The sequence below is a fragment of the Calidris pugnax genome, unplaced genomic scaffold (assembly GCF_001431845.1).
Source record: "Calidris pugnax isolate Ruff unplaced genomic scaffold, ASM143184v1 scaffold27, whole genome shotgun sequence".
Classification (NCBI taxonomy): domain Eukaryota; kingdom Metazoa; phylum Chordata; class Aves; order Charadriiformes; family Scolopacidae; genus Calidris; species Calidris pugnax.
Genome location: NW_015090893.1, coordinates 6001834 through 6014359, shown reverse-complemented (window position 1 = coordinate 6014359; position 12526 = coordinate 6001834). Strand labels below are relative to the sequence as shown.

At 39.2% G+C, this 12526-nt stretch overlaps 1 protein-coding gene across 2 annotated transcripts in view; it reads right to left on the bottom strand.

Moving 5' to 3' along the window:
- Positions 1-2700: 2700 nt before the first annotated feature.
- Positions 2701-12526, bottom strand: part of ATP10B (ATPase, class V, type 10B) — a 155267-nt gene continuing 145441 nt past the window's right edge. For both annotated transcript variants that reach the window (XM_014947938.1, XM_014947937.1), the window contains 6 exons: positions 12020-12145; positions 10484-10684; positions 8826-8906; positions 8612-8716; positions 7960-8147; positions 2701-5018 (listed from right to left, as the gene is read on the bottom strand). In XM_014947938.1, the coding sequence (XP_014803424.1) occupies positions 4520-5018; positions 7960-8147; positions 8612-8716; positions 8826-8906; positions 10484-10684; positions 12020-12145 (1200 nt within the window). In that variant the 3' untranslated portion in view covers positions 2701-4519. The remainder of the gene's footprint in view (positions 5019-7959; positions 8148-8611; positions 8717-8825; positions 8907-10483; positions 10685-12019; positions 12146-12526) is intronic.

The following is a 12526-nucleotide window of genomic DNA, read 5'->3' as shown; positions in this document are numbered from 1 at the left end:
TTGTCGGGGTTATCTGAAGCAGCCGAAGAGATTATCTGTGGCTGCTGAGCCACCCTTGTGATGAGGGCAATAAACCATGGCAGAGAAATAGCAGCCAGTGCTGGCAGTGGTGATGTGCTAACCCGCTCCCCCTCCCCAGTCCCACGCAGACCTTGGCTCAGCATTGTGGGGTTGAACTGAAGGCAACAGCAAAGCAGCAGCTAATGACTTGGTTTCTCTGAAGTCCAGGTCAAAATCCAGTTTCTATGGACCCCAACCTTGAACTTTTAGTTATAGTGCTGATCATTAATAGAGCTCTGCTCTCCTTTGAAGAACACAATAACCGCTCCACTTCTTTGGGCACTAACATGGAAAGAAACCTGCAAAGTATGCCTGGAGGTGGGAGCATCCTTCAGCAGCTGCACTGGGGATGGTGGATAAATAACCGTCGCCTTCAATGCCTTCAGCCAACAGACGACTACCCCTCTGATGTTTTTTGAAAAATAGTGATTCAGACTCTATTATATCTCAGCCTTGTTTATGTAGCTGAGAATAATCAGGTGTTATATTAAAGAGCCGGGCAGCAAGTTCTGTTCACAGTTGTTTCATGTACTGATAATTGCAGCAAGTTCCAATCACTGGCAATGTCAAAAGTACTTTATAGATCTTCAGTGTTATTTGGTCAGCTCTCTAAATCCCACCCTCTGTGATCATTATCTTCAAGAGTCTCTTGTCTCCGCGTTTATATTTTTACTCATCAGTGCTGCTTACAAGTACCTAATCATGCCACATCCTGCCTGCAGTCACCTTACCCCTAAAGCAAATAACTCTGTACTCGCACATCACCTCAAACAGCAATCAAACAAATGAATTAAACATTGCGGCATCAGCCAACAAAGTCGCAAAATATATGCAATTCATCCTTGGGAAAAGTGGTTTGTGGGCTGAAGCACGATCCATATCTATCTCTAACATAGTTTAAACCCTGGTTTTGTATTTCTGAGACATATAAGAAAAAAGAACAAACTAGATTCCCCTTCTATCCCACCTAAATAATTCTGGATTTTAGACTGCAGAGTTATTGCTGATATCAAGCAAATAAACAGCTATAATTGTCAAAGACCACATCTCCAACACGCTGTTCTAAGGCAGACGTTTCCCGCACCTTGTATTAAAGAAAACCCACCAAACAACTTGCCTTTGTTGAGAACATGACTGATGGCTCTTCACTGACCATTGCAAGCAGCCTGGGATTGCATCTGTTACTCAGCCAATAGACCTGGCAAGTCAGCTCCTGTTCACCTCTGCGTGAAATGTCACCTTCAGTTTGTCACGTAGGTATCGCTATGTATAGCTCAAAGCACTGTTGTGTATGCAGTATCATTATTACAATCACATCATAGACCAAAGTAAAAAGTATACAGTAATTTCACGAAAAACCCCATTAACATCAGTGTTTTGTAGTCCAGGTGTATGAAACTTTGAATATCACCAGAGGATACAGTAAAAAGTGAGACCCCTGTTCTCTTGTGAAGCATTCACATCAGAACAATGGAACCTGTATCTTGACAGTGTTATTAAATATGTCTTGAAATAAAAAAAGCTATCTTGGAGATCCAGTTAGGTCTAAATAACCTGTTTAGTAAACACACTTCCCCTCTTGCAAATAAATTAGGCTTACTGTAGGCTTGCTTTCACTGGAAAAAAAAAATAAAAAATTCTAAACTCTAGATCCTACTTCCCCAAGGGGTTTATAGTCTTTGCTAATTTACCTCATGATCAAAAGAAAGTGCTCATTTACGATCTTTTTAACGTGAGACAGTTGATGGTCACTGCTTACCCAGGAGCACAGAAAAGATCATTAGCAGTGATGTAGGTCCTGAACTATGGCAGCATCTGCTTTGGAGGAGGGATGGTCGCATCCTCACCCAGGAGGAGGGGTATCAGGGGAGAGCATTATAAAGCTGCAGAGCCAGCCAGGACGGCCAGGTCTTGCCTGCTGCTGCCTTTTGTCTCTGGTTGTTTCAGCTTTCTCTCTCCTCAAGGGTCAGGGATGCTTTTCCTCTATGTTGCAAACTCTCCAGGTAAATAAACGTCTTGGACGGTTTTGTTATCACCTAACACACAACAGAATTAGCAGACTGTAGGCCTAGCTGTAGAGTTATTTAAGCCATGCAAAATTGGATTCTTTCTTTTAAGTGAAATAACTATTTTTGGTTACAGCCTAGAAACTACTTAGAGAGGGACTGTCTTCCACTTCTTTCATCCCCTGACATAGTGTGGACTCCGTCGCTATAGGACTTGGAGGGGCTATTTTGCTCTCCAGCAATCTTGTCTTCAGTCCCCTTCTTATGCCATTTCTGAACCTAAGCCCAGCTGTCAGGGCAAAATGCATGGTAGAATGGATTTGCAGAAGCTGTGATGAGAAAACATGACATTAATTCTTGACTTCGAATTCAGGAATGTCTACAGGTCTTCCTGATTTGCTTAAACGTAACCTGTCTGGCCCTTTTCCACATATGCTCAGTCCCCTTGCACATGCAGATAAATTTGTTATCTAGTTTTTATGATAAGCATTCCCATAGTGTGGCCTACTAAAAACAGGAGTGGCCTCTGAAAACATGAGTTTGCCACTCACAGCTGACAACAGGAAAACTGTTCCTCTGCCTCTGTTTTTATCCCCTCAACAGCACAGCAAGTCATGAACATGTTACATTTATTACTATAAAAACACTTCACATTTTGTAATAAAATGTATAAGAAACTGGAATTAAGGAAAATAAAGGAAATGGATCATTCAATGTAAAAACATGGCTGTGAATCGTAAAGACTTGATCTTAAGTCTTGTCACCCAAGGTCCATTCCCAGACAGCAAGCAAACATTTGAGCAATCTCACACTTTGTTAACAATAATCCCAGCTATGCCTAATTCCCTTCATTTTGTACATCATGCAAAAAATCTCTGAATTGTTTTACAGCTGACAATTAATACTTTAACATTTATGTTAGCACTTACGTGTGCTCTTGCTCTGGCTACCAGAAACCCCAGTGGCAGATATGCTACTCAGTTTTGCCTGAGTTGCTTTGAAGTAACATCTTGAACCCTTTAGTTACAGTAATTATTATAATACACATAAATTAAATTAGTATTTGCTAAATAGGTTATTAAACAGATCACACATTGTGACAGATAGTAAACAGCTAAATTAATATAGCATGTATTAAAAAGGCTAAAAACCTACTTAAATCAGAAACAGTGGTAGATGCACAAGAGTCCAGATGGCTTGAATTTGAAACATAGCTAAGATTTCACCCCACATTGTGAAGAAAAACTTGGGAAATGGTCTTACTAGGCAACATTTCTATAAGAAATATCAAAATCACCTTTCATTGCATTGCAATAGGTAGCGATGATGGTGACATTTTATGGGATTTTTTCCCTACATCTTTTTGCCCTGAGATACTGAAAAGCATGAATGTATTATGCATATTTTGCTCTTTCTACGCCATGTACTTACTGCAACGTGATTAGTGACCTTCACATACTGTTTGTCAAAATCTCCATTATTGAGATCTCCATCAACTACTAAATGTAACCAACTGTGGGGAGGAGCATGATTTATACTTGATTGAATGCAGCAACATTATATAATAATATACAGAATGGAAGGAAGAAACTGAATTTCTAGATGCAAAAGCAGGGAAAACTTTAGAATTCTAGAACATAAATCCTTGAATTTGACTTGGTATATCTGTACTTTTGTAGGTATGAAGAAGTAGACTCCACTTATCCCTGAGTTATCCTGTCAGTTCTTGTAGTCCAGTATTTGCATTCTTCTACTTTGTAAACTCATTTGTCCTCTTCTTAACAGTCTCAGGTCAAAACACTGCCTGCATAAAAATACTGAGCTTTTTGTTCAGGGAAAACAGACTACAGACCTGATATCGTAATATGCATAAGGTCCATATATTAAAAACTGGAACATTCTGTAGTCTCTTTCCAATGCAGTTATTCTGCAAATATCTTTAGTACCAGGAGGTAACATTTCTTTTCAGGCAGAACTGTAATTTTTAAGTTAGTAAGGTCTTTTTAAGGCTTTGATAGTAAAAACTAGTGTGATGTGTTGCTCCAAGTCTTGGCTTCATATAGAACAGCTCCTCTTTCTATTACCTCAATAGCATAATAACATTGAAACATCACTAGTACAATTAATCCTTATTACTGTGAAATAAAAATATTCCTTGCTGAAAGAAAGTAATTGTACGTTTCTCAGCAACTGTTTGATACTCATGTAACACTCCTCAAATGAGACAAAACCAGGAAGATCAAGAAGTCATGTAATGACAAACCCAAACTATATATGCACTTAGGGAAAGTTGCATATTAGAGATGTTATTGCACTACTCCAGCAGGTTTATGACTCCACAAGCCTCTCTTTCCTTCTGTAGTGAGCATCATGGTTTAGGATAAATAGACTTTTTATTTTCCCTATGGCAGCCTTCTCCACAAGGGCTGTGGATCCTATTTCTACACGTTTCTTCAGAGTGTCACTGCACTCACGGATCGCCGATGGCTTCCATGGTTAAAATTGTGAGCTTTATCTTTAGTCATTTTGCCACTATCCTGCTGATGAGTTGTTACCCTACTGGGTACAAGGGGGTAATGGCCAGAGACAGGTCCTGCTGAAGAGTCCATAGCAGTATATTCTTCCTCTGCCCACCTATTAAAGAAGTAGAAGCCTTCCTCAGGCATTTGTTTTCTGAGAGGATTTGCTTCAGAGGCAGAAAGTCCCTGACTTTCTGTGTCCCCATGAGACACAGCTGCTGCTGCTGGATGTAAAAATGGTGACACACATAAGTGGCTGATGTTTTGCTCAAGGTCTTCGTTAGATGCAGGCAATACACTAGAAGTAGCTTGCTTTCTTGATCTCAATTTCTTGATTTCAAGATCCCGTTGTCCTTTAGGAAGCTTATCAAGTTGCTGTGCTTTCAGAATCAGAGATGCTCCAAAGGTTCCTCGTAGAGCAAAAATAACAAACCTGATGAACGAATAAAAGAAAGGATTGTCTTAACAATGGGTTCATTCCATCATCTGCATCACATAACAAAAATCCAATGCTAATTTTCCTTTGCTCTACAGGCATCTGGTAAACACCTAATACCTGGTAGGTGAAAGTGGACTCCTGTATCTTAATGCAACATGTAACTATACATATCTTGATCTGCATAGAGTCAATTCCATGTATATAAATACTAAATTAATTATAATAATACCATTTGATTGCTGAACAGTACGAGAAAGATACACAAAAGAGATGCAGTATTTGAGGAAATCGAGATTATTTTTATACAGCTAAAAAAGGCTAAAGAAGGGATCTTAATTTGGTAGATAACAGAAACTCAGAAATTAAAAAAAAATCAGTTTGTGGATTTTCTCAGGAACAACTGAAAAAAAATAAAGAGTCCTACCTGCCCTTTGCAGGACAAAGAACTTATATAACTATATACTGCATGCAGTGAGAGAGCACAAATCCTCTCTCCATGTCATGTCAGTTTTGTCTGAAAACCAAAGTCTCTTTCAAAGCATCTTTGTAATAGGATTTGACCTTTACGTACATGGCCTCAATACACATTTTAAAACAAACACAGGGACTCTTTGAAATTGCATTAATAAAGCTGTCGTCTTCACATCCTGCTGCTAAATATATGCATAAATAAGTATAACAAGATTAAAAAGCCCCACAAGCTAGACTGACTACAGAAAGGGGTTTTAAGGCGATGGACTTCTGAGGCCTATCTGCACGAGTAGGAGTGGGTAGACACAGATTTAATGTACCTGTGCTCAGGCTGACAAACCCCACAGCACATGGGAACTGTGCAGTTCTTGGGCAGCTAAGGGCACAACTACAGCAACCCCAGGTCCGTCTGTGCAGATCTGGCGTGGATCACATTGTCCTCTGTCTTTCCTCTCAAACTGTCCTCTGTAGCTTCTGTGCAAGTTGTGGGTGGACCAGACAGGAGGATAGAGATGGGAAGGAGAACTGTGGCTCCCATCTCATGTGCTGCTTTCTCTTACTCCTGCCCTTCGCACAGCCCTGCAGGGTGCAAGACTCAATTACCTTGAGGCCCCTGCAAGGCTTCCTGGCAGACCACAGTCTGCCTTCCACAGCTGGAGAAATATACCTGGTTTGTTTGTTGAAATCTCCCAATAGACACAGCACCTTCCCTTGCCAACATGATATTCGGATCCCTTTCTTCTTCTCAGACTTGAGGGATTTAGTACTTAGTGCTGCACAGTTCGTGTCCCAAAGCAAAGTTCAGAGGCAGTTTTGAGATGCAATTACAGAGAGGATGCGCTACAAAGTATGGCCAGAGAGTGGTCCAGGAAAAACCTGTAAGCAGGGAGGGCCCAGGTGAGCCCCCCAGAGCGTCTGCAGTGTCTCAGGAATGTCACCTAGCACAGATGGCAGTAGCAAGAGGAAGAACTAAGGAGAGCAAAGATTTTAACAAAACCTCTTAGAAGGAAACCAGAATCTCAAGGCTCCCACTGTTTCTGAAGGAGATTGGGAGCAGGCAGCGTAGTGAGATGAACCAACTGAAACTTAAAATTAAGTGCATTTTAACAAAGGGTGGTTTCTCCACTGCTGACACTGTTAAATCGTAGCAGAAACTGGGGGCTGGATATTCTGTGAAGACTGCCGAAAAGAATCTGGAATACCTACATGATGGAACAGTTCTCCAGCTCTGAAGATATCAAGATACAAATCTTTAAGCTCAGTATCACGCTGAGGCAGCAATGATCTTAACCTTGCTGAATTCTTAAGATGGAGATGTGAGTTCTCTAACCACGTGTTTGATGTAGCTCAGTAGAAAGCTCGGGGTCAAAAATGACACCGTGAATGAGGGCTGATTGGAAACAAAAATCACACAGGAGCAAAACAGACTGGAAAGGGGTGCCCTGCCTGGAAGACATGAGACCTTACTGAACTATGTGTTGTTTATCCTGACCTGAAGTTACACAATATAATATGAAATCACAAGAGAATCTCAACTCAAATGGGGAAATAATAATAATAATGTGAAGAAAAATATTATCTAGTCTCAGACAAAGTTAGGGCTCAGGTTCTAATGCCTTAAGGCACTTACAGATACGAAAAATATTTTTCTGATTTTTGCAATACCATTGTGCTGCACTACTTCATGACAATTAGGATAAGGAAACTAGCAAGACAGTCAAACAAACCCATTTTTTTCATTGTCCAAGCAGAAACAAAATTTTAAGTGGCGCAACTCAGACAAAGCACATCTGCTTAAGGAATGATTAAGGTATCAAGCATCAAAATTACCATATACATATATGGGAACAGAATCATTATGTTTTTCAAACCAGATTTTTTCAGCAGCCTATCAAAATGATTATCCCTCTCCAATTATTATCCAACCTCAGTTAAAGCTATCTTTAACATACCTGATTTATTGCACAGGCTAAAGCTAAGATTCTAGATGCAGAAAATTATTTGGTATAGAAACATTCTTAAATTTGGCTTAGTATTGCACTGTAATGTACTAAAGAAACAATACATTTTGTAACTCCCAAAGCATATAGGAATATTTCAACAGGAATATAAGACTAGAACTTTCTTTCTAGCCTTGATCAGCTCAACAACACTGCATTTATAATAGCTAACAATTATGTAACAGATTTGCATTGGTAAACTTTGAAGCACCCCAGAAAGGAAGGTTTTCCTGATGGGAAAACAAAATGAGTAGATATCTAGGGCTGTATGACTGAATAAATGAATGGTTCATGAACCAGAAAAGTTGAACCCAAGCATCTGACTTCCACACTGATCACCTGTCCCTGTACAACATGTAAGCCTGACATCTCTCATATCTATAGATAACATTATTGTAATTTCACTAAAATGCCTACAAATCCACAAAACAAAAATTGAGAGGAAAAAAGTGCATCATTCAAACCTTGGCAAGAGTGCGGTGACTGGGGTAATAAGGCACAATAAGTAGAAGGTGGGGTCGGAAAGCTGTTTCTCCATAATCCAGTAGGGGTTGGTGGGAGGGCTGCAGAGCACACAGGTAGCATTGTAGATCAGAGAGAAGACAAGGTAAAACATCACGCTGCCGAGCATGGTTGCCAAGTGGAACCAGGTCTGTAAGCAGAATTACATGAAATGACAGTGATGCTGGTGAGACTGGCTCTTGGTGTAAGACAGGAGGATAGAAAGAAGGATTAGGAAGAATGTATCCAACAACTCCATGCTACTGAAAAGTGCAGCAGGAGAAATACCTAGAAATTAACTCACAAAACAACATTGACAGGGAATACGGTTATTAAAGAAACATGTCCTCATATAATGACATATAAATCTTGTCCAGTGACATACAAGTCCTGTCCAATGGCACAGCAGAAGCAAATCCCATTACTGTGAGCATGAAGGTATTATCCTGATGCCAATAATCAATTCTGGCACATTGTGAAATCTCAGTGCATCTGTTACTTTTTGTGACCCAAAATTCAGGTAAATGACTTTGAAAGACAATGCCAAGTCTACACAGTCTTTCTATGTTCAGAAAAGAAAAATAGTAATGTGAACAGGACAGGTCAAACACATACCCACGTTCTCATTTCTAGAGCCTGGTGCAAGAGAATGGTCAGGAGGGAGATGGTATTGATGGGGTTTCCAAATGAAAACACATCTATGTCAGAGCCTTCGTACGTCTAGAAAACAGGCAGATAGACTGTGACGAACCTGACTATTCAGAAGTGATTTTTTTCTACTTTTTAAGAAGGACAGGAGAAGGAGAATATTAATGACCCCAGTACTTACCAAATAGGGGACAAAGAAGCAAATGAGGCTCTGATAGAAGGCATCCAACATTGTAATAATAAAAGTTGACAGCTTGTATATCTGCAGGAGTTTATAGATAACAGTCATTATGATGGGACACACATCTCTAGTCTGATCTGCAGGCATAATTGCTGTCAGTTTTTCTTCCATTCAGACTATTGATTATAGCTAACTAGCCTCCATGAGTAAATGCCTCCTGAGCAGCTGATTCAGATCAAAGGGTTATCTCTGAACAGGCATTTTTCTTGCATTAACTAAAAACAGACCTTAGGAAGGTTAGGCAGTCAACTAAGGGTCTTAAAAGCTCAATGTTATGAATGTCCCATCCTTCCCCCAAGGACCCCATTCCTCAAATTCTTTTTCAAATAAAGCTCTGGTAAATAACATATATTTCACATGTATACAAGGTCCAAGAATTCCTAAGAAAAGGGATGGAAAATCCTACAGAGAGAATCCTCAAACTGTACACTCCCTTACTGATGGTTTTCAAAACACCATTAAACATGATGTGAACCACCAGTCTACCTCAGTGCTAAAAATCACAGTCCAGGATAATTAAAGTAGGTATTAGGAGAAAAAGAAGGAGAGAGAGGAATTCCTAAGTATCCTGCAATTTTGTGATTTAAAACTAAGGCCACTTCAATTTTTCCTCATTAAGATTTTCATAATTTCCTATTAACAGTGTTAAGGCAATTTAGGAATAAGGGCTATTTATGTATATGCAAAACCAGCTATGTATGTGCGTATATGTGTGCTTCTCACAAACACACATAGATCAAACTGGTTCTCTAAACGTGACAGGCAAACTGAGGTAAAACAACATACTTCATACATATTTTCTAAGGCTTACAAATACTGACTTCAAAGTAAAAGAAGTAAACAAATGAAAAGTTCATGCCTGGAACAGCCTAGGCACCATACTGTGACAAAATCCTTTATGTATTAACAGGTGTATTTCTGAACCTGAGAGTAGGAAAAAAATGTTGGGTTGTTTATTGATTTAAGAGTTTGCATTTTCTTGTCACTTTTTGCTGTAATCTTTTAAACAAGCTTTTCTTCTTCAGTAGGTTGAGACTGTTCAAAGCACCAAATCTAAGCAGAGTTAAATCAGGGACCAGCTAAGCTATTTTACCCTCATTCGTTACATTTCTCATCCTGTTTCATTTATTTCTCCCTGTGCATCCACTGAGAAATTTTCTCTCTATATGGTGTGTACATACATACATACACACACACACACATATTTGCTCCATCATCTCTTCTTCAGATCAGAAACACCAAACACAGGACTGATTCCCTAACACATCACTTTACTTATTCTAATGCAGCACGTTCATTTTGAACTGGATTGCTCCATATATTTAATGGCAGAATAAACCTTCCCATTTACATCTCCTACCTATGGCCAAGCGCACAGACTCACTTCCAGGAAGGAACTTCAATCACATGTTCCTTGCCAGTTCTTCTGACAGCTACAATTACACCTTCTTTTAGCAGACATCATTAAAACAGAAATCACAAATGGATCATTGGTTTCCAAGTAAGTCTAAACTCTTGTCTTCCCTCCCTCCTCACAAAACCAAAAAGCTTGTGGTCATTTGGTTTATCAAGCAGTTATTCTAGCAACCAAGACATACCTCAGAATTTTGGCCATTCTTGTACAACTCGGGCAAACCTAGAAGTGTTTCTGCAGAAACATCTTTATCCAGGACTCCAAACAGAAGAGGGGGCATCGAGGTGAAGAAGAGATTGAAAAAAATCATCTGCCAGTAATCTATCATTGTGCTTCCTGAGAACCCACAGAAGAACTGGTACCAGAAGAGCAGGTTGACGTAGCTCTGTGGAGAAGCAAATACAAACACAACATTCTGATAGAAGCTGAACTGTGACTCCCCACGTGCGCAGAAGCACATCCTTCATACTGACGTGCTTTCATTTCTCTGGGTTGTGGGAGTTGTGAAGCTGCACCTTTCTTGTGGCCTGTCCTCTGTTCCATACTAATACAGCTATCTGGACCCTTTAGTTCACGATGCATACATGGTCTATGTCTCTCTCAGTTCCTTCCACCTATGAGGTTTATGTAGTACGTTGGTTATCAACAGAGTCTCCCAAATATACATTATTTTGGTTAAAGGTACTGTCAGTGGACAGCTCTGCACTTTATTCCATAAAGCAGTGTATCTCAAGGGACCACTTCACACCGATCCAGTATGATACAGCTTTTTAAAAGCCATCGGGTTTCTTTAAGAAAATATTAGAGAATAATTAAGTAAACTGTTCACAGCTCTGAGCACCAGATTTTAAAATCCTTTTACAAACTGGTTGTCCATGCGAAATCAAAGGCCTCCTGCTCTCTAATGGTACTGGGGAGATAATAGGACAGCAGCATCCCAGTCTGGAGAGCTCTTTTACACTGCAAATATATATCCTTTGAACTCTGAAAGGATGTCCAATGAAGAATAAAAAAGTTCCCATTTTCACTATAAATTTTAACACTGATAAGAAGTAATCCTTATTCAAAATTATTTAAAAAAAACTCCAACAGATACTTTAATTCTAAGTAAATAGTCTTTCATGCTCAGAGTGTATTTCATGTCAAATGGACTTGTTTGCACAGTCTTGTAGAAACTCTATTACTATCAGGTTTTTCCACTTTACATTATTCTTCAATGCACAGCTCATTTGCATATACATTAAATTTTTAATAAAAATGCCAGATATGACTGCATTATTATTTGCAAGTGGGTCCTATCAAATTAAATGCAAAAATTCAGAGGTTTCACAGGCAACCAATTCTTAGTGTAGAGTCATCTTCTATATTCTAGCTCTAATAATCCGCTCTTCCTTATGCAAATTTTATTTTGAGGCTCGTGGGTATTATTAATAAAGTTTCTTGAACTACCATATAACAGTTACTAAGCCTTGAGTCCTTTCTCCCTCTGGAATAATGCTCTTTCAAAATATATTCAGAATTCATATTTACCTCAATGTTTTATGCAGCGCATTACTAAGAAGGAGGTAGCATACTATAAACTTGCAAAGTGAAGAAACAGGAACTTTAACTTCATAAAAAGTAAGAAAGTATAACCTGAAAAAAACCAAACCAAACAAAACCCTCTCCCTTGACTTAACCCTTACTAGGATGAAAACTTCCAGAATTTTAATAATCTTACCACATTTTTGTAGAAGAAGTAAATCACCATCTTTGCCAGGCGAGCATAACACCAATGTCCATGGACAAGAAGCAGTTTTTTGAGATGCTTAAATCGGGATATTGCAAAGTCACTAGCCATCACAGCCTTTGGTAAAAGGAATAGAAGTTAATTTACAAATATTTTTTTCCCACCCAATATGATGAAATGTGAACATGGACATTAAAATGATTTCCTACTCTTGTATATTGTAGAAAAAAAAAATCACCTTGAGAAAATAGTTGGAAATTTCTACCTCTGGAGAACTCTCTAGCTTAGGAGAAGGAGGAAGGGGGAGGTGTGGGAAAGAATTTGGAGCAGAAAACACTGAAAAAGAATCAACAAAACCTGGAAATGCTATCGTAGAGATGACTCAGAAACCAGATGCTAACCTAACACTGGACAGGCATCTGCTAATTTTCCAGGCTTATGAGTAAACACACGTTTGTCGATGCATGCTAATTGTTGGCTCAAAACACTCTTTTTTGG